This window comes from Notolepis coatsorum (genome assembly GCF_963971535.1).
Source record: "Notolepis coatsorum genome assembly, contig: SCAFFOLD_419, whole genome shotgun sequence".
NCBI lineage: Eukaryota > Metazoa > Chordata > Actinopteri > Aulopiformes > Paralepididae > Notolepis > Notolepis coatsorum.
In genome coordinates this window covers 56402-79887 of record NW_028174481.1, presented here as the reverse complement: position 1 = coordinate 79887, position 23486 = coordinate 56402, and the positions used below count along the sequence as shown (strand labels likewise).

Below are 23486 nucleotides of genomic sequence, written 5' to 3'. Positions count from 1 at the left end.
TCTCTCTCTCCGTCTCTCTCTCTCTCTCTCTCTCTCTCTCTCTCTCTCTCTCTCTCTCTCTCTCTCTCTCTCTCTCTCTCTCTCTGTCTCTCTCTTTGTCTCTGTCTCTCTCTCTCTCTCTCTCTCTCTCTCTGTCTCTGTCTCTCTCTCTCTGTCTCTGTCTCTGTCTCTGTCTCTCTCTGTCTCTCCCCCCCCCCCCCCCCCCCCCTCAGAAGCCGGGCACGTGGCAGTAGGCCTCCAGCGAGGACAGCAGGATGTAGACGAGCCACAGGCAGAAGAACAGGAAGCAGGTGATCAGCTTGTAGGCCCGCGGGCCACCCAGCTCTGCCGACGCCACGGCAGGGCGCCGCCGGTACATGAGCACCGCCACGACCGCGAGCGCCATGACGGTGAAGAGGGTGACGGAGAAGGCCAGCGACCCGGGGTCCACCAGGAACGCCTTGCCCTGGGTCTTCCAGTAGACGGAGGCGATGGTCCACGCCACGCCGATGCCCAGGAACACGTTCACTGCGTTGCTGCCCGTCACGTTCCCGATGGAGGCGTCGGCGTACTGGTCCTGCACCGCCGCCACCTTGCTGGCGAACGTGTCTGTGGAGGGAGGGAGGGGGGGGAGGGAGGGAGGGGGGGAGGGGGGAGAGAGAATACACCGGAGACGGTAAACAGCTTTTATCCAAATCGCTTTTCACGCGACTAACAGTTTTGTGTGCCACGGCTGACAGTCTGCACTATACAAACCTGCATGTTAGCTAGTTGTTGGCTAGTTGTTGGCTAGTTGTTGGCTAGTTGTTGGCTAGTTGTTGGCTAGTTGTTGGCTAGTTGTTACACACACTCACTCACCTGGAACAGATGTACCAAGGGCCACACATTGTTGGCTAGTTGTTAGCTAGTTGTTAGCTAGTTGTTGGCTAGTTGTTGGCTAGTTGTTGGCTAGTTGTTACACACACTCACTCACCTGGAACAGATGTACCAAGGGCCTAGGGTTGCCACCTTTGACCAATAGAAATAAGGGACACCTATCATCGAGCGTGCGCACAAGAACGTTTTTGGGCGGTTTTGGGGCGTTTTTAGGGCGAAAATGGGCAGATTTTGTCACTATTTATTTTTTTAACTTTATTTCGGTTTTAGGGTTAGGGTTAGAGTTATGTTATTTAATTATTTTGGGGAGCCAGCCCCCCAAACTCCTGAAATGCATAGAAATCTATGAAATCTAAATAAAACAATCTATGACATTTATATTAAAAAGAGCTAGCCCCCCCAAACCCCTAAAATACATAGAAATCTATGCATTTTGGAACAGTTACTATATATAGTCAAGAAAGCATTTAGTCATACTTAAAGTTTAAAGTGCTTTATTTGCATTTAACATTGTTTAAATAAATTGGCTGAACTATAGCCTCAACTTGAGCATAATACTGTATGCATATAAAGTGCTGTAAAAACAAAGCCTGGGAACACTTTTACTGAAAGAGGACAATAATACAATGAAACACTTGTGTGACCCAAATTAAAAGATTAATAAAAAATAAAGTGCAAAGAAGAGTAGGCTACTGGCTGCCAGGGCGCGTGAATACTTTCCCCAAGGCAGTTGTCCTTCTGCGTTCGGTTTATGCGGCCTGATTGGCCTCTCAGCGCCCAATCATGTTAGCCCTACTATCGCCTAACTACTTGCTCAATACACTCACTCAATATACTAAAACTAACTATCACTCAACTCACTATCACTCAACTAGACTAAATATAGCCTATAGAACAGATTTTTACAGCCTAACGTTAATATAGAGAGACGAAAACGATACGTTATTTATATATTGATGTGATGTCGATTGATATGAATAGCGTGTTACGTTAATATAGAGAGATGAAAACAATACGAGGAAATGGGCTACGTTAATATAGAGAGATGAAAACAATACGAGGAAATGGGCTACGTTAATATAGAGAGATGAAAACAATACAAGGAAATGGGCGAGGACTATTGATGTGAGATGAAAGCAATACGTTATTTATATATTGATGTGATGTCGATTGATTTTTTTTTATCCACTTTTTCTCCCATTTTCTATATTTTCTCCCATCCCAATTTCGTATCATCCAATTCAACCCTCCCCTGTCACGAACGCTGTTTCTTGCCTCCCACAAGCCGGCTGCAATGTGGACTAAGTCATACATAGCACAAGTCCCCTCCGGTACTTGAGGTAACAGCAGTCGCATCTTTTCACCTGCGCAGCTCGATCTCTCAGTGGCGAGGAGTAACGAGTGGGAGGCTCACGCTGCCCCCGATACTTCCTGATTCTACTGCGCAGGCGCACCAACCGACCTGTAGGAGTCGCTGTCCACAACGCCCGATCCCCACCCATCAGTTTCCCACCCCCTAATACGGCCAATGTGTATTAGTACGGACGACCAGCTAAACTGAAAGCAAATGTGGAGCGCTGGGCTCGAACAGGCAAGCCCAGCGTCTCCAGATTTCGTGGCGAGCGCCTTGCCCACTACGCCACGTAGCCACCCGATGTGATGTCGATTGATATGAATAGCGCGTTACGTTAATATAGAGAGATGAAAACAATACGAGGAAATGGGCTACGTTAATATAGAGAGATGAAAACAATACGAGGAAATGGGCTACAATGGGCGAAGACTTGGGCTGTGGAACTGAAAGCTAGGCGCAACGCGATTGGGCGCTGAGAGAAGCGTCAGTGGCCAATCAGGCCACGTAAACCGAACGCGGAAGGACAACTGCCTTGGGGAAAGTATTCACGCTGCCAGGGCAGGTAAATAGAAATACTGACATCTAGTTAAAAACACAACCAGATAAATAAGATGTAATATCCCATACCGAATCAATCTCAGGAGATGTTTCAGTCATGAAGAACTGTGACACCTGTGCTTGTGTCCTTTAAGTTCTTATATTTCTGGCATGTTGTTCTCCTGAGGCATGCTGTTTGAGATCAGTCAGTCCACCATGCGCCACAGAAAACACACCTACATACTTTGCAGTTTGCTTTGTAAACATCTCCACTGACGCTATCAAGCCAGTGGTTTGCCTCTTCCCACTCGGGTCTGTATTTCTGGAGGCGTTTTGTCTTTTTAGGACGCGGTGGAGTCACAGTGTCTGCTGTAGACATTTTCAAAGTGTCTTCGAAAAGAAATCACAGAGCGCACAGACATTGGAGGATTGGCACAACGGCACAGAACTCTTCTTAGCAACGTGAAAGCGCTAATTCTCATTGGTCGGTGAGCTGCTGAGCGCACGCCCATCATACCAGAGTTGCCAAGTCTGTTTATTTCCCGCAACTCTTGGACACACTTTTGCTTGTTTTTGTAGGTCGGCTGGCTCATTTCTCTCACTAAACTGGCAACCTTAAAATACGAGACAAAGGGCGTCCCGTATCAGTTCAATACGGAACGCGTCTTTTAGTTTCCAATTACGGGACGATTCCGTATTTTAAGGGACGGGTGGCAAGCCTACAAGGGCCACACATTGTTGGCTAGTTGTTAGCTAGTTGTTAGCTAGTTGTTGGCTAGTTGTTGGCTAGTTGTTACACACACTCACTCACCTGGAACAGATGTACCAAGGGCCACACATTGTTGGCTAGTTGTTAGCTAGTTGTTAGCTAGTTGTTGGCTAGTTGTTACACACACTCACTCACCTGGAACAGATGTACCAAGGGCCACACATTGTTAGTTGGCTAGTTGTTAGCTACTAACTCATTGTTAGCTAGTTGTTAGCTAGTTGTTAACTCATTGTTAGCTCATTGTTACCTAGTTGTTAGCTAGTTGTTAGCTAGTTGTTAACTCGTTGTTAGCTAGTTATTAGCTACTTGTTGGCTAGTTGTTAGCTAGTTGTTAGCTAGTTGTTAGCTAGTTGTTAACTAGTTGTTAGCTAGTTGTTAGCTAGTTGTTAACTCGTTGTTAGCTACTAGTTAGCTAGTTGTTGCATAGTTGTTAGCTAGTTGTTAGCTAGTTGTTACACACACACACACACACACACTCACCTGGAACAGAGGTGCCAAGGGCCACAAACACCACAGCAGTCACAGAGTCTTTGAGACCCACAGTGCAGCCGAAGTGACAGGCCAGGTCCCCCGTCACCGCCGTCAAGGCGCCGATGAGACAAATGGACACGAAGAAGCAGGCCCAGCCGTTCCAGTACTCTGTGGGCGGGACGAAGGCGAACAGAACCTTCCAGAACACGGTGAGGAAGTGCATGATGTAGTCGAAGCAGGATGGCAGCCGCTCTTCCCCACTCTCCTCCTCGTCATCATCCCCTGGGGAAGAGGACAGGTCTTCACTACACTGGGCGGTAACCATGCTGGCCATGTTGGCTAAGTGTGGATAGATTGAGTACTTTATTATCTAAAGATGGTAAGTTAGAGTGTTGTGTTCATTCATAGTTAAAGACAGCAGAGGTTGAGTACTTTATTATCTAAAGATGGTAAGTTAGTGTTGTGTTCATTCATAATTAAAGAGAGTAGAGGTTGAGTACTTTATTATCTAAAGATGGTAAGTTAGAGTGTTGTGTTCGTTCATACTGTAGTTAAAGACAGTCACAGTGGTGTCAGGAGAACTGCCTCTCCCTGAACGTCAGCAAAACAAAAGAGATGATTGTGGACTTCAGGAGGTCGGGGGTCAAGGACTACAGCCCCCTCAGCATCGACGGGGCACCGGTTGAGAGAGTGAACAGTTTCAAGTACCTCGGAGCCCACATATCCGAGGACTTGACATGGACCACACACATTGACAGTGTTGTGAAGAAGGCACGACAACGCCTCTACTTCCTCAGGCGCCTAAGGAAGTTCCAAGTCAGTCAGAAGATCCTTAGGAACTTCTACTCATGTACAATAGAGAGCATCCTGACCGGCAACATCACCTCCTGGTTTGGGAATAGCACTGCACAAGACCGTAGCAGACTACAAAGAGTGACACGTTCAGCCGAACGCACAATTGGAGGGGGGCTTCCCACCCTCCAGAACATTTACAACAAGCGGTGCAAGGGGAAGGCTAAGAGAATTATTAAGGACTCGAGCCACCCGAACAACTGCCTCTTTGAACTGCTGCGGTCAGGCAAGCGATACCGGAGTCTTAAGGCGAGCACAGAAAGACTCAGAAGAAGCTTCTATCCCCAGGCCATCAGGCTGCTAAACGAACAATAATCGCTAAACGAACAATAATCACTATGCAACAACCATCAAATGCACACAGCACACACACCCACACGCACACACTCACTCAAACAAACAACACACTGCAGCACCCACTCTCCACACTTTAGATCACACAAACACACTTACACTTTATATTTATTGATAAAGGATTTGCACTACAACTCGTACACCTACTGTGAATTGTACCTAAATTGCACCTCGTCCCATTTCTCCATTTCTGCCTTGCACTATATAGTATTGTATATTAGTACACTGCACAGTATTGTATATTGTATGGTAACTACGTCTATTCTGCATCGAACATTGTACATATGTCTAAACTGAACACTGTGACCTCTTTTTTTTTACTTCTAATTTTACTATGTTTTTATTTCATACTTATCTTGTCTTGCACAGTCTCTGGAGCGCAACAGTAAGAAGCATTTTGTACAAAAGTATTCTGTACTTCTGTATGACAACTATTAAAGAAACTTGAGAAACTTGAACTTGAGTAGAGGTTGAGTACTTTATTATCTAAAGATGGTAAGTTAGAGTGTTGTGTTCATTCATAGTTAAAGACAGTAGAGGTTGAGTACTTTATTATCTAAAGATGGTAAGTTAGAGTGTTGTGTTCATTCATAGTTAAAGACAGTATAGAGGTTGAGTACTTTATTATCTAAAGATGGTAAGTTAGAGTGTTGTGTTCATTCATAATTAAAGAGAGTAGAGGTTGAGTAGTTTCTTATGATATATCTATGCGCTGATTTACCAGTCTCTGATTGGTAAATGGTAAATGGCTGCATTTATATAACAGCTTTTATCCAAAGCGCTTTACAATTTGTTCCTCACATTTTATCCGTTCACTCACACATTCACACACCGATGGCAGAGACAACCATGCAAGGTGCCAGCCTGCTCATCGGGAGCAATTAGGGGTTAAGTGTCTTGCTCAAGGACACTTCGACACACTGCCCGGGAGGAGCGGGAATCAAACTGGGAACCACCGGATTACCAGACGACTGCTCTGACTCCCGAGCCACTGTCGCCCCCAATTGATTGGCTGAGAGACTCACCTGCACTGACAGTGACCGTCTCTGATTGGCTGAGAGACTCACCTGCGCTGACAGTGACCGCGCTGACAAACTGTTCTCTCCAGCTGCTGCTTCCCACGACTAGAGCGAGGTTGGTCTTCTTGATGAGTTTATCCACCGTGCTCTAAACACACACACACACACACACACACACACACACACACACACACACACACACACACACACACACACACACACACACACACACACACACACACACACACACACACACACACACACACACACACACACACACACACACACATTTGAAATGTTTATTTATGTCCACATGAACAGAAGTACAAGGAAGCCTCATACAAAGGACATAAACACTGCCAGTGCAGTCAGAAAGTATGAAAGAACAGCCAGTTACAAAGTGCATGGACGGCAGAACGCTGTTACATACTGTACAGTATGGCTGAACTACTTGTCGGACACATCGGACACGAATCATGGGTAAAGGAAACAACGCCTCCTCAAAATTGAGCGGCTTCCTATAATAACCATAGATACTGAGCAGTACCTTGCTAACTGCTTGGCCTTCCTTTTGGGGAGACCGGCTATTTGTAGGCCCCTCACAACCAACTTGTGCACATGCCCTAGGCTGCCAACGATAAAAACTAGAAGTTTACATCTGTAGCCTAGCTGTGAGATGGTCTGCTGTAGCTGTTGGTATTTCAACACTTTGGTTAGAAAGGCTTCTTCTAAGCTGTAATCAAAAGTACAGCCAACCTCAAGAATGGACACCTCCCTAAGGTGTTCATTTACAACAAAGACATCACACACACACACACACACACACACACACACACACACACACACACACACACACACACACACACACACACACACACACACACACACACACACACACACACACACACACACACACACACACACACACACACACACACACACACACACACACACTGTTGACCACTAGGAGCTGCCCAGTACAACCACAGTCTGACACTGTTGACCACTAGGAGCTGCCCAGTACAACCACAGTCTGACACTGTTGACCACTAGGAGCTGCCCAGTACAACCACAGTCTGACACTGTTGACCACTAGGAGCTGCCCAGTACAACCACAGTCTGACACTGTTGACCACTAGGAGCTGCCCAGTACAACCACAGTCTGACACTGTTGACCACTAGGAGCTGCCCAGTACAACCACAGTCTGGCACTGTTGACCACTAGGAGCTGCCCAGTACAACCACAGTCTGACACTGTTGACCACTAGGAGCTGCCCAGTACAACCACAGACTGGCACTGTTGACCACTAGGAGCTGCCCAGTACAACCACAGTCTGACACTGTTGACCACTAGGAGCTGCCCAGTACAACCACAGTCTGACTGACACTGTTGACCACTAGGAGCTGCCCAGTACAACCACAGTCTGACACTGTTGACCACTAGGAGCTGCCCAGTACAACCACAGTCTGGCACTGTTGACCACTAGGAGCTGCCCAGTACAACCACAGTCTGACACTGTTGACCACTAGGAGCTGCCCAGTACAACCACAGTCTGACACTGTTGACCACTAGGAGCTGCCCAGTACAACCACAGTCTGACTGACACTGTTGACCACTAGGAGCTGCCCAGGGCCCCGTTCCCCGTACCTGGCTAACTGAGTTAGCCGGATAATTTCCAGCATAGCCTGACTTAAGCCGGACCTTTCTGTTCCCCGACGCTCGATTGTCTAAATCACCATGACAACAGATCAAAAAGTTTGAGCCTGGTCGAGAGCAGGGTTAAGTTCAGTTAGCTGGATGAACCATGGCCACGCCCCCGCAAAGAAATGCCAGCTCGCTTCCTGAAATGATTCTCACAGTCTAGATCTGCATTATACCATTCTGAATTATGTTTCTGTGCTTCGTTTTCCTAGAGGGGGCTTTTGAAATGTATAATAATAGAACTAAATGCTGATAATAAATCATATTCAGCCTATAGATTTACTTTGTCCTAAATAAAATAATGCACGTCATATACGGCTCTCGGAGTGCGATACACGCTGCATGTGGTTATTTTAATAACGGCGCATTGCAAATGTGAATCCCGCGGGGATATTTTTAATGAATGAAACCTATCGGCCGTTTGGCTCTGATTAGTTTCATATATTCTCCGCTGTAGATTTGCTTAACGGAGCGCCCGGATTGTGTTTCATTCAAGCATAAAATTGAAGTGTCTATGCGTGGATTGTGGTTTTTGTGGATTATGAATTACGAGGACTCTGAGGATTGTTGAATTGTATCATCACTCACACGTTATTGTGATATTGTAACTGGGATTAAAATGTCTGATGAGATGCGCTGTTTGACGGATTTGAGAAATTGAATGAGCCGTTGACGTCACATTAATGCATTTGAGAATAAAGAGATAAAACTTCATTCAAAAGAAAAATATTCGAAACACGGGTCTCTTGTGCATTGATGGATACACAATGGATATATCCCGTCTGGCACAGTGGTGCAACGGCCAGTGTTCGCTCCTGGCAAGCGGACCCAAGTTCGAGACCCCGCGTTTCCAATATAATTTTTTTGGAATATAATATTAATGATTATACGCAAAAGTAGCCTAGTTTTAAGTGAAAATATTATAAATCTACATGCATTGAGGATGTCATTCTTTATATAGCTCTCAACGTGCACCAAATTGAATTATTCCTACATTGCAAAAAGAAGAAAAAGACTAGAAGAAGTGGGATTTGAACGCGGGTCGTCTGCGTGAAAGTCAAAACGACCAACCGTCACACCACAGTGCAGATAAGTAAAACATCCACCATACATCAATCAATGGGTAAGAGAGCCGTATCCTTATTCTGTATAACAGTTGAACTAATTATTTTCACTAGCAAGATCTCATTTGATTATCCATTCCATAAACCTACTGCCAGCAGGCAAGTTTAAAGAAATATAATCTGATTGATTGGGGTAATGAGGGACTTAAAATTAGCCTATAGATTATGCATTTAACTTGTCGGCGAGGCTATTGAGCCGTACTGCAATCTGTTAATAAAGTTTTAAATCAATTAATCAATCAATGCCGTTAGAAAATCAGGATTTTTGCTATCGATACTTGCTGGCTTTTCAACTGAAGCGGCCGCGCGCACTTATCCTGGGTCTCAAGTCTGGTTCGAGTTAACGAGACTGAATCCACCTTCGAGGAACAGGAAAATCCCGGCTTCAAACATCGGGTTAATTGAATCTGGATAATGGGACTCTTGATCGACTTAGTTGAACCAGGTACGGGGAATAGGGCCCTGTACAACCACAGTCTGACACTGTTGACCACTAGGAGCTGCCCAGTACAACCACAGTCTGACTGACACTGTTGACCACTAGGAGCTGCCCAGTACAACCACAGTCTGACACTGTTGACCACTAGGAGCTGCCCAGTACAACCACAGTCTGACTGACACTGTTGACCACTAGGAGCTGCCCAGTACAACTTAAGACCTAGTCTGGTACGGCTCTAGACATTGTTGTAGTACCATGTTTTCACCACCAGATGTCCTCTTTACACACCAGCTGGTTCTCATGGTGTGTGAACAGAGGCTGCACATGAGGCAGCAGCATGTGGCACTTAATAACAATAATAATAATAATAATAATAATAATAATAATAATAATAATAATAATAATAATAATAATAATAATAATAATATAATAATAATATAATAATAATAATAATAATAATAATAATAATAATAATAATAATAATAATAATAATAATAATAATATAATAATAACAATAATAATAAAACTGCAGTCCACCCTGCAGTTACCATGTGCAGATCCTCTAGTGCTGCTTCTACTGGCGTTTGTTTTTGAGACGTATGGACAAAGTACAGCTGGGGCAAGATTGTTCACATTTAAAAATCTATTTGATAAGAGAAAACTTGATGAAGTTGTCAAAACTGAGCAACTTGTACTTTTTCAGAATTATACAGCGGTGCCATTTCATTCGTTTTTCGGTCGAGGCATTATCTTCAGTGCTTGTTTGTGTATGAATGAATGAATGAATGAATGAATGAATGAAAACTTTATTTAACAGATTGCAGAATGGGTACAATAGAGTACGGCTCAATACACACAATTGTTAAGGGGATGCAGACCAGAGAAAGACGTTTGTCTTGTTTACATCAGGGTCCCCCATTTTCAATTCATAGTGACATTTATGACATACACAACATACATGACATCATGACATTTATGACATAGGGACATACATGACATACAGGTATATAGTACTGTTACATTTGTGATATATACGATATGCAAATATACAGTACTGTTACCCATAGATCCTAACAGAGATTATATACATATGATGGGGAGGAGGCTGTACATTAGGAGCGGGTGGGTGGGTGGGAGTAAAAAAATATACATATGGTGGGGAGAGAATATATACATACAGTGGGGAGGAGACTGTATTAGGAGGGGGTGGGGAGGGGGGGTATTTGGACATTTACGGTGGCCAGTTTCGAATTGCAGCCTCCCGTAGGTGCTCTTTAAGAGCGGTTTTGAAGGAGGGTAGGGATTCACATCTTTTTACGGCTGTGGGTAGGGCGTTCCACATTGTTGTGGCATAATTGCGAAATGTGTTTAGTCTCTTGTTTGTGCCGAATCTGGGTTGCACATGATTTGTAGTGACGTGATGGGCTTGACAGTTGACTGTGAAGCTCCGTACAGTAACACAATAGGATACATGTGAAAATATCATGGCATGCATGAACAGCTGACCTGCCAGAGGTATGTAATGTCTTTCCATTCTAAAACAGTTCAGGTTTGTCCTTACGGTCTTACATAGCTTTTTAACATGTTTATCAAATTTAAGTTCACTGACGTAGTCTATTTCCTCTTGTAATCTATTCTAATTGTACGCTTATCTTTTCTTATGGTAAAACACATCGATTATGAATAGAACAAACAGGTTGTCATAATAAAACAGTCATACCTGCTATGATCACCATGGTTTCATACATAACACTCTTCAGCTTTGGCTCCTGTTGTGCTGTTTGACTTGTCTTTGAAGCAAACACCCACGTCTACTGTTCAATCAGCCCTGCGCCCCTGCCGACACCTAGTCTGTATCACTTTAGTAGAACTAAAACAAATAAAGAGCCAGCAGTCTTATCTATATCTAAAGGCATCTACTCGTAAACTAGCAGTCTTACCTCTATGTAAAGTCATCTACTAGTAAACTAGCAGTCCTACCTCTATGTAAAGTAATCTACTAGTAAACTAGCAGTTTTACCTCTATGTAAAGTAATCTACTAGTAAACTAGCAGTCTTACCTCTATGTAAAGTTATCTACTAGTAAACTAGCAGTCGTACCTCTATGTAAAGTTATCTACTAGTAAACTAGCAGTCGTACCTCTATGTGAATGAATGAATGAAAACTTTATTTAACAGATTGCAGAATGGGTACAATACAGTACGGCTCAATACATACAATTGTTAAGGGGATGCAGACCTGAGAAAGACGTTTGTCTTGTTTCCATCAGGGTCCCCCATTTTCAATTCATATAGACATTTATGACATACACAACATACATGACATTTATGGCATAGGGACATATAGGTATTTGGTACTGATACATTTGTGACATAGGCGGTATTCAAATATACAGTACTGTTACCCCTAGATCCTGACAGAGTATATACATATGATGGGGAGGGGACTGTACATTAGGAGGGGGTGGGTGGGTGGGAGGGAAATATACATACGGCGGGGAGGGAATATATACATGCGGTGGGGAGGAGACTGTCTATTAGGAGGTGGTGGGGGTTTTGGGCATTTACGGTGGCCAGTTTCGAATTGCAGCCTCCCGTAGGTGCTCTTTAAGGGCGGTTTTGAATGTGGGCAGGGATTCACATTCCTTTACAGCTTTGGGTAGGGCGTTCCACATTGTTGTGGCATAATTGCGGAACGTGTTTAGCCCCTTGAAAAGTCATCTACTAGTAAACTAGCAGTCTTGCCTCTATGTAAAGTCATCTACTAGTAAACTAGCAGTCTTACCTCTATGTAAAGTCATCTACTAGTAAACTAGCAGTCTTACCTCTATGTAAAGTCATCTACTAGTAAACTAGCAGTCTTACCTCTATGTAAAGTCATCTACTAGTAAACTAGCAGTTTTACCTCTATGTAAAGTAATCTACTAGTAAACTAGCAGTCTTACCTCTATGTAAAGTCATCTACTAGTAAACTAGCAGTCTTACCTCTATGTAAAGTCATCTACTAGTAAACTATCAGTCTTACCTCTATGTAAAGTCATCTACTAGTAAACTAACAGTCTTACCTCTATGTAAAGTCATCTACTAGTAAACTAGCAGTCTTACCTCTATGTAAAGTTATCTACTAGTAAACTAACAGTCTTACCTCTATGTAAAGTCATCTACTAGTAAACTAGCAGTCTTACCTCTATGTAAAGTTATCTACTAGTAAACTAACAGTCTTACCTCTATGTAAAGTCATCTACTAGTAAACTAGCAGTCTTACCTCTATGTAAAGTCATCTACTAGTAAACTAGCAGTCGTACCTCTATCTAAAGTCATCTACTAGTAAACTAGCAGTCTTACCTCTATGTAAAGTCATCTACTAGTAAACTAGCAGTCCTACCTCTATGTAAAGTAATCTACTAGTAAACTAGCAGTTTTACCTCTATGTAAAGTAATCTACTAGTAAACTAGCAGTCTTACCTCTATGTAAAGTTATCTACTAGTAAACTAGCAGTCTTACCTCTATGTAAAGTCATCTACTAGTAAACTAGCAGTCGTACCTCTATCTAAAGTCATCTACTAGTAAACTAGCAGTCTTACCTCTATGTAAAGTCATCTACTAGTAAACTAGCAGTCTTACCTCTATGTAAAGTAATCTACTAGTAAACTAGCAGTCTTACCTCTATGTAAAGTCATCTACTAGTAAACTAGCAGTCGTACCTCTATCTAAAGTCATCTACTAGTAAACTAGCAGTCTTACCTCTATGTAAAGTCATCTACTAGTAAACTAGCAGTCTTACCTCTATGTAAAGTAATCTACTAGTAAACTAGCAGTCTTACCTCTATGTAAAGTCATCTACTAGTAAACTAGCAGTCGTACCTCTATGTAAAGTAATCTACTAGTAAACTAGCAGTCTTACCTCTGCTAGGACGAAATGGAACATTTCATTGCCCCGGAATAAAAAAAAAGCTTTTACTTTGACTTTTTAGTACTGTAGAAACGTTTTGACTTTTACTCAAGTGTGTTTTTAGCCAGATACTCAGACTTTTACTTGAGTACGATTTTGAGACGGTACCCATACTTTCACTTCAGTATAATCTCTGGGTGCTTTTTACACCCCTGATGTGAGTCACCTTGAACTCGTAGGACTCCTCGATGACCACCTCCAGCGTGGTGTGTTCCCCCAGGCTGGGGCAGCCCATCCTGGCCACCTGCCCCTCCTCCTGCCCCTCCTTCTGCCCCGCCACCTGCTTGTTGTCATTGGCGTCTCCTGGAGCACAGAGAGGAGGAGAGGGAGGAGGAGAGGGAGGAGCACAGAGAGGAGGAGAGGAGGGTAGAGAGGGAGGAGGAGAGGGAGGGGCACAGAGAGGAGGAGAGGGAGGAACACAGAGAGGAGGAGAGGGAGGAGAGGGAGGAACACAGAGAGGAGGAGAGGGAGGAAGAGAGGGAAGAGCACAGAGAGGAGGAGAGGGAGGAGGAGAGGGAAGAGCACAGAGAGGAGGAGAGGGAGTAAAACATTAGTCAGTAAATGGTGTGTTTATAAAGGGCTTTTATCCAAAGCGCTTTACAATCTGCTCCTCACATTCTACCCATTCACTCACATTCACACTAATTAGGGATTAAGTGTCTTTCCCAAGGACACTTTGACACGCTACCCGGGAGGAGCGAGAATCGAACCGGGAACCTTCTGATTACCAGACGACCGCTCTACCTCCTGAGCCACTGTTGCCCCCACAGTATGTTTTAGGTAAAACACATAAATGATTCGTCCTTCTTGTGGAATATGAATGAGAGTCAAGCTCAAAGTAACTTTGAACGAATATGGTAGATGATGATGTTAGAAGATGATGGTAGTGATGATGATGATGATGATGATGATGGTGGTGGTAGTGATGAAGATGGAGACTGTTTGATGTTAGAAGATGGTAGATGATGGAGACTGTTTGATGTTAGAAGATGGTAGATGATGATGATGGTAGTGATGATGATGATGATGGTAGTGATGAAGATGGAGACTGCTTGACGGTTATCTACTCACCGTGCTTCTGTCCCACCTCCAGGAAGATGGGCTCCTCCAGGACGATGGTGAAGGTCTTGTTCTTCTCGTACTCCTCGTCATCAAAGATCTTCACGTCCAACAGCTTCCTACAGAGAGAGAGAGAGAGAGCGAGAGCGAGAGAGATAGGGAGAGAGAGAGAGAGAGAGATAGGGGTCAGAGGTCAAATGAACAGGATCAGAAAACAACTCAACTTTTAATCATTGGTTGTTTTATTAAAGCCCCAATCTGTGATAAAAATGTTTTGGGCCAGGCGGCCGGGTGGCGCAGCGGTCTAAGCGTCTGCCCACCACCACAGAGACAGTGGGATCGAATCCAGCTGTGGTGCCTCCGGCTTGGCCGACCGTCCATACTAACACAATTGGCAGTGTTAGAGGGTAGGAAACCCGGCGAGGGTGGGTCCTGGTCGTTGTAAACAGCGACTCCTACAGTTCGGTCGGGGCGCCTGCACAGCGAGGGAAAGACCTGGGGGAGGTAGTGTGATCCTTCCACACGTTACACTCCCCCAGTGAGAGTCCGCTCTGCCAGGTGAAAAGAAGTGGTGGGCTGGGTACACATGTGTCGGAGGAAGCATGTGATAGTCTCCGCCCTCCCGGACCGACGGTAGGGGGTAGAGTGCGCAACGACCAGGACGGGGGTTGGGAATTGGCATAACGACTAACATTGGGATGGGAGAAAAATGGAAAAAAGGAGGAAAAATATAATAAAAAAAAATTATAAAAAAAAATGTTTTGGGCCATATCAATGTGGGATATATTAGATCATTGATGAGTGCAGTTAATGTCAAGGAGTGAAACCATTTCTCACAAAATCACATGTATGTAGCTCCATTTCAACATTAGTAGTAGTAACAACAATAATAATAATTACAACAACAACAACAACAACAACAACAACAACAACAACAACAACAATAATAATAATAGCAATAAGAAGAAGGAGAAGAAGAGGACGACGAAGAAGAACGTATATAAATATATTTGAAAGGTGCTATAGAACACTTTTATGTTGTTTATGTTTTCTTTTTCTACACCCACAGAGCTTTTAAAACAGTGCATAATAAAGGTATTGCTTTCGCCCCCAAAGACAATATTGATTCATGTATGTATAAAAATGTTGGCGGCTCCAAAATGAATGTAAATGTTGTTGTTTAATGGTAAATTAATGCTGGAGCTCTAGTGGCTGAACTGATAATACATTATGTTTTCATAATGTGCTGTAGAGTCCTACTGTAGAGTCCTACTGGTGTAATAAACACCTTGTTCAAGGTAAAGAGCCTGTATGAACCACAGAGGAAGCTAGTTTAATAAAGAGCCTGTATGAACCACAGAGGAAGCTAGTTTAATAAAGAGCCTGTATGAACCACAGGAAGCTAGTTTAATAAAGAGCCTGTATGAACCACAGAGGAAGCTAGTTTAATAAAGAGCCTGTATGAACCACAGAGGAAGCTAGTTTAATAAAGAGCCTGTATGAACCACAGAGGAAGCTAGTTTAATAAAGAGCCTGTATGAACCACAGAGGAAGCTAGTTTAATAAAGAGCCTGTATGAACGACAGAGGAAGCTAGTTTAATAAAGAGCCTGTATGAACCACAGATGAAGCTAGTTTAATAAAGAGCCTGTATGAACCACAGAGGAAGCTAGTTTAATAAAGAGCCTGTATGAACCACAGACGAAGCTAGTTTAATAAAGAGCCTGTATGAACCACAGATGAAGCTAGTTTAATAAAGAGCCTGTATGAACCACAGAGGAAGCTAGTTTAATAAAGAGCCTGTATGAACCACAGAGGAAGCTAGTTTAATAAAGAGCCTGTATGAACCACAGATGAAGCTAGTTTAATAAAGAGCCTGTATGAACCACAGAGGAAGCTAGTTTAATAAAGAGTCTGTATGAACCACAGATGAAGCTAGTTTAATAAAGAGTCTGTATGAACCACAGAGGAAGCTAGTTTAATAAAGAGCCTGTATGAACCACAGAGGAAGCTAGTTTAATAAAGAGCCTGTATGAACCACAGAGGAAGCTAGTTTAATAAAGAGCCTGTATGAACCACAGAGGAAGCTAGTTTAATAAAGAGCCTGTATGAACCACAGAGGAAGCTAGTTTAATAAAGAGCCTGTATGAACCACAGGAAGCTAGTTTAATAAAGAGCCTGTATGAACCACAGAGGAAGCTAGTTTAATAAAGAGCCTGTATGAACCACAGAGGAAGCTAGTTTAATAAAGAGCCTGTATGAACCACAGAGGAAGCTAGTTTAATAAAGAGCCTGTATGAACCACAGAGGAAGCTAGTTTAATAAAGAGCCTGTATGAACGACAGAGGAAGCTAGTTTAATAAAGAGCCTGTATGAACCACAGATGAAGCTAGTTTAATAAAGAGCCTGTATGAACCACAGAGGAAGCTAGTTTAATAAAGAGCCTGTATGAACCACAGACGAAGCTAGTTTAATAAAGAGCCTGTATGAACCACAGATGAAGCTAGTTTAATAAAGAGCCTGTATGAACCACAGAGGAAGCTAGTTTAATAAAGAGCCTGTATGAACCACAGAGGAAGCTAGTTTAATAAAGAGCCTGTATGAACCACAGATGAAGCTAGTTTAATAAAGAGCCTGTATGAACCACAGAGGAAGCTAGTTTAATAAAGAGTCTGTATGAACCACAGATGAAGCTAGTTTAATAAAGAGTCTGTATGAACCACAGAGGAAGCTAGTTTAATAAAGAGCCTGTATGAACCACAGAGGAAGCTAGTTTAATAAAGAGCCTGTATGAACCACAGAGGAAGCTAGTTTAATAAAGAGCCTGTATGAACCACAGAGGAAGCTAGTTTAATAAAGAGCCTGTATGAACCACAGAGGAAGCTAGTTTAATAAAGAGCCTGTATGAACCACAGAGGAAGCTAGTTTAATAAAGAGCCTGTATGAACCACAGAGGAAGCTAGTTTAATAAAGAGCCTGTATGAACCACAGAGGAAGCTAGTTTAATAAAGAGCCTGTATGAACGACAGAGGAAGCTAGTTTAATAAAGAGCCTGTATGAACCACAGATGAAGCTAGTTTAATAAAGAGCCTGTATGAACCACAGAGGAAGCTAGTTTAATAAAGAGCCTGTATGAACCACAGAGGAAGCTAGTTTAATAAAGAGCCTGTATGAACCACAGAGGAAGCTAGTTTAATAAAGAGCCTGTATGAACGACAGAGGAAGCTAGTTTAATAAAGAGCCTGTATGAACCACAGAGGAAGCTAGTTTAATAAAGAGCCTGTATGAACCACAGAGGAAGCTAGTTTAATAAAGAGCCTGTATGAACCACAGAGGAAGCTAGTTTAATAAAGAGCCTGTATGAACCACAGAGGAAGCTAGTTTAATAAAGAGCCTGTATGAACCACAGAGGAAGCTAGTTTAATAAAGAGCCTGTATGAACCACAGATGAAGCTAGTTTAATAAAGAGCCTGTATGAACCACATCTAGTTTAATAAAGAGCCTGTATGAACCACAGATGAAGCTAGTTTAATAAAGAGCCTGTATGAACCACAGATGAAGCTAGTTTAATAAAGAGCCTGTATGAACCACAGCTAGTTTAATAAAGAGCCTGTATGAACCACAGATGAAGCTAGTTTAATAAAGACTTGTTTGAGGTAAAGAGTCTACATGTATCATGTAGAAGCTCACTTGTGTAAAAACAACATGTATCATGTAGTATAGAAGCTCACCTGTGTAAAAACAACAACATGACACCATAGTTGCTAAAGCGTTGCTGCATTCCGACGATGCGGTGGAACACTTTGTGTCTCTGTGAGAACAGCACCACATCCCCCTGTCCGCTACCTCCATCTCCATAACCACAAGTGGGCGTGTGTCTATTTCTGTCTACAAATATACACACAGACTTCAGCGTGCGCACACACACACACACGCGCGCACACGCGCACATGCACAAACACACACACACACACGCAGTGGAGTTTGCAGGCAGAAGAATGAGGATTTGCAGATTTGTTTTTACATGTCAGTGCCATCGGTCAGGTATTGTCAGGGGGAGAGTAAGTAATGGGTTTCATTCTCCAAGGACTTACGACAAAAAGGGCTTTCTCTTAGGGCCATTTGAGACCTTTTTCGGGCAGATTTTGGGATTCACCAACCGTCCCAATAAAACATATATAATTAATATTATATTATAATATATTGTCTATATTAATTTCTTGCCCGAAAAGGTCTCAAATGGCCCTAAGAGAAAGCCCTTTTTGTCGTAAGTCCGTTGGAGAATGAGACCCTACCAGGGTGTTCATCTCTTTATGTTTAGAAGATGTGGAAGGTTACCAGAAAGACTATATCTTTATTTCATTAATAATTGATAGAAGATAACATAGTACTAACATGGTATTATACATTTTCTTATCTGTGTTTACGTGTCACATATGTTCTGTTATGGTCTTTAAAGGATAACTCCACTATTTTGGGAAATTAGCTTATTTAACATCTTCCCTGGAGTTAGACAAGAAGATGCATACCTTTTTTGTCTCTGTGCGTGCATTTTAGCTTTGGGAATAGATGCTCCGTTAGCATAGCTTAGCTTCATCACTGGAAGTGGGGGAGGACAGTAGCCTTACAGTGCCTTACAGTGTATTGCAAGGTCTGACATTGACCAAACTTGATATGCATGACCTTGGTGGGCTCTAGGTCAACTCCTGAAAAGGGGGTCAATGTCAGACTTTGCAATCAAAAGTTAGGGGGCTAATAACCCTTGGCATAATTTCAGTGCGCCCCTAACTTTTGATTGCAAGGTCTGACATTGACCCCCTTTTCAGGAGTTGACCTAGAGCCCACCAAGGTCATGCATATCAAGTTTGGTCAATGTCAGACCTTGCAATACACTGTAAGGCACTGTAAGGCTACTGTCCTCCCCCACTTCCAGTGATGAAGCTAAGCTATGCTAACGGAGCATCTATTCCCAAAGCTAAAATGCACGCACAGAGACAAAAAAGGTATGCATCTTCTTGTCTAACTCCAGGGAAGATGTTAAATAAGCTAATTTCCCAAAATAGTGGAGTTATCCTTTAACCCTTTCACTACCACACTACAGACGGTTAACCCTTCCGCTACCACACTACAGAAGGTTAACCTTTCACTACCACATTACAGAAGGTTAACCTTTCACTACCACACTACAGAAGGTTAACCCTTTCACTACCACACTACAGACGGTTAACCCTTCCGCTACCACACTACAGAAGGTTAACCTTTCACTACCACACTACAGAAGGATAACACTTTCACTACCACACTACAGACGGTTAACCTTTTCACTACAGAATGTTATATTAGTCGTACTGGCGAATCGCGTCCTGCTCTTCGCCATCGAGATATACCTCATCTCCAGTACCTAGTGTACTCCATCAACGAATACAAAACAATACACCCAGCACCTGCCAGGCCCCGCCCTAGTGCTACGTACTATATAGCACTAGGCGTGGTCACCACTCGCTCTTCCTCTATTTTTGTTTCCATCATAGCGGATGCGTGCACCCTATGCAACTAGTTGTCATGAAAAGTTTAGAGAAATTGCGTAATATTGAGTGCTTACCGGAGATTTGCTTACCCCTGGAATCTTCGCGGCATGTTCCAACGACACGTCGGGTCTATTCTGATGTTTCCTCGTCTTGTGGCAGCAGATCGAGGGACAGCGTGCGAGGTTTGGCTATCGAGCCGGCTCGTACACAGGTAGGCCCTGTGTCATCAGGCATTGATGCTAGTGTTAGTAATGCTGGTTGTTTTGTTACACAACCGAGTTGTGTCGGCGCCAGGGGTGGGATGTTTTGGTGAACGTTCCCCTGAAGTGGACGGTTTCCAAGCGATCCTGGAGCGCGCTGCTAACACTAATGCTAACGCTAATGCTACAATGCTGGGTCACTGTTCTAATGTTCCCCGCCGTGGGATGTTGCCGCTTTTCCCTCCTCTTAACCGGTTCATTGATGAAGGTCAGTCGGTAGCTAATGTGGGGGGTTTTGCTGAGTCCTATTTACCCTTTTTACGGGTGAATGGGTTGACAACAGGGTGCAGGGCGGGTGTGCCATGGCTAAGTAGCCAGGTAGCATCGATCCTGTGCCCCGGCGGGGTTGAACGGTGTCCCACCCGGCCGACGCTTGAGAGCGAGTCGGCCCGGAGGGTGGCAGTATGGACTGATGAGAGCTATACTGCTGGAATGGAATTTAGCGGCGGCCAGTGTTGTGGCTCAGCTGACTGTTTTTCTGTCCACATTAGCGTCGGGTAGTGGGGCTACAGGACCAGCCGACGCTGAATTTCTTTTGCATGTTTTTGGTGTTATAGAGATCTTGACTCAGTCGCAAGCTATAACTGCGGGGAGGATTAGGATGCTATCAACGCTTGTTAATAGGCATTTCTGGTTGGAGCAATCTCCTCTTGGGGAAGAAGAAAGGTTTTCTCTCCTCACGGCTCCTTTTTCCACAGAGGGACTCTTTGGTCGTTCTGCGGAGACGCAGGCGGTTGTTGATCTAGGTCCCACACCGCCTCACGCTATGCAGCCAGAGGTTGGAGCACGGCCTCGTCAGCGACTGTGGCGAGGCCCTCGACAGGCGGCCATGTTTCCCCCGCCAGTGGTACCCTGGGCGGAGAGTCAACAGGGGTCCACAAGGCCGACAGCCTTGGCGGCCGAGGGATCGGCCATGTTGGATGTACTCGGCTTGGAAGATACAAGCCGTTGTCATTCTGCCGCGAACAGCCCGCTCCCCGATCACTCCTCTCCCCATCACCAACGGAAGAGGGGCTCTGATCGTTTTCCTTTGGCTGCGGGCCGCGAACCTTCTTTGAAGCGCATGCGGCCCCACGTTTCGCTTCTCATGGGGACAGGGGCTGACACCCAGTTGATGGCTGAGCCTGGGTCTGTCTGTGAGAATGTTGTGCTGTCACGTGGCTCCCGCACCACACGTTGTGTGATTGGTGAGCCTGGTGTTACGGCTGCCACTATTTACAGTGGTCAGCAGGGGGACTCGAGGCCTCTTCGTATGAATGCTCAGCACGGGTTACCCCGACCTCGCCTTCGCCAGGCGGGGTATCACGTTGATGCCTCCCACTCCCGCGAGATCGGCAGTGGTCTGCAAAGAAGAGGCGCGCGTGATTTGGGTGGTAGCAATATCACTGCAGGGCTACGGTGTGTAGGAACCCATGGGGTCCTCACGCCTTGCATGTCTAGCTGTGGAACAACTCCTCAGCATGCGCTAGAGGGGTGTTCAGGGGGGGAGCGTGTGTCAACCAGTTTGATGGCAGCTTCTCCCGTATCAAACCGGCCCTTTCTGTCGGGGTCCCCCCTTGGGTGCGACCGCCCTGTCCGCTTTGGCGGGTTCAGAGGCTACGCACAGCGGGAGGGACCGGGCCACCTATCTGCTGTTCCTTGCGGCCCAGCGCTCTGGGATTATTATCACATATGGCGACAAGAATGCCGTTTGGTGGGGTGGATGGAGAGAACGTTGAGGCTGGGGCTTGTTTTGCAGTTCGCACAACCCCACCCTCCGTTCTCAGGTTTGGTGCAGACCCTATTGTCAGGGTCAGCAGCAGTGACAGCTCTGGCCGACGAGATCCAATCTCTGTTGGCGAAGCAGGCCGTAGTCGTGGTCCCGAGAGAGGACGCGATGTCAGGCGTCTACTCCCGTTATTTTCTGGTGCCCAAAAAAACGGGAGGGGTCAGACCTATACTGGATCTGTCCGTGTTCAATCGTCTGATTGTGGCGAGACCATTCAGAATGTTGACCGTCAAACACCTGCTACTTGCTGTCAGAGTGGGAGACTGGTTCACCTCCATAGACCTAAAGGATGCGTATTTTCACATCCCAATTTTCCCTCCTCACAGGAAGTTCCTACGGTTCCTGTTTCAGGGCGTAGCGTACGAATACCAGAGGTTGCCGTTCGGCTATTCTCTGGCTCCCCGCACATTCACCAAGTGCGTAGAGACTGCGCTGGAACTCTGGCTATGGGCAGCTCTCAGGCTGCGCAGTCTGACGGCGCTCCACATCCCTGGCAAGGAGAATGTGGGCACAGATATGATGTCTCGGGGCGGTCCTCGTCCCGGCGAGTGGGAACTGCGCCAAGACATAGTCAGGCAGATCTGGGATTGCTTCGGGGAAGCTTCAGTGGATCTGTTTGCGAGCAGACAATCTCGCAAGTGCCCCTTGTGGTTCTCGGTCAGTCGGGAAGACCATCCCCCCTTGGGGGTGGATGCCTTCTCAATGTTTCCATGGCCGCCCGGCCTTCTGTACGCCTTTCCCCCTACACATCTGTTGAGTCAGTTGTTGGAGCGGATACGGAGGGAGCGCAGGACCGTGATCCTGGTTGCGCCGGACCGGGGCACAGCGGTGTGGTTCCCGGTCCTGATCCAGCTACTGGTAGCCCCACCGTGGCCTGTTCCTTGGTCGGCGAGGGCCCTCTCTCAAGCACACGGGTCGCTGTTTCAGCCCCCGGTGATACACCAACCTCTGATGGTTTGGCTGGTGAGAGGGTAAGTCTGGAGAGGATGGACCCTTCTGTGGTTGACACCATCCGGAATGCGCATGCTCCCTCCACTGTCGCGCTTTACACGGGTAGGTGGCGTATGTTCCAAGAGTGGTGTAAGGCGGGGGGCAGGGACCCGGTGTCCTGCCCCCTGGATGCTGTCCTTATTTACCTTCAGTCTCTCCTTGATAGACTGTCGGCCTCGACAGTGAGGGTATATGCAGCAGCTATATCCTCTTATCATGTGGGATTTGAGGGTGTTGTTTTGTTCAGCCACCCTCTTGTGAGGCGTTTCCTGCTTGGCGCTCAACGCATTAAGCCGGTGAAACGCTCTTTGGCTCCGAGCTGGGATCTTCAATTGGTCCTTGGTCGGTTGTCCTTGGCCCTGTTTGAGCCTCTTGAGCAAGCGCCGTTGGAACAGCTGTCGTTCAAGACCGTGTTCTTGCTGGCCGTCACCTCCGCTAAACACGTGGGTGAGC

General features: G+C 45.1%; 1 protein-coding gene across 1 annotated transcript in view; it reads right to left on the bottom strand.

The window, feature by feature from the left end:
- Positions 1-208: 208 nt before the first annotated feature.
- Positions 209-23486, bottom strand: part of LOC311247542 (sodium/calcium exchanger 1-like) — a gene marked incomplete at both ends in the record, with an annotated part of 41794 nt that continues 18516 nt past the window's right edge. Inside the window, 5 exons of the mRNA XM_084338581.1 lie at positions 209-588; positions 3996-4268; positions 6260-6359; positions 13596-13732; positions 14501-14607. Coding sequence (XP_084194707.1) covers positions 209-588; positions 3996-4268; positions 6260-6359; positions 13596-13732; positions 14501-14607 — 997 coding nt within the window. The remainder of the gene's footprint in view (positions 589-3995; positions 4269-6259; positions 6360-13595; positions 13733-14500; positions 14608-23486) is intronic.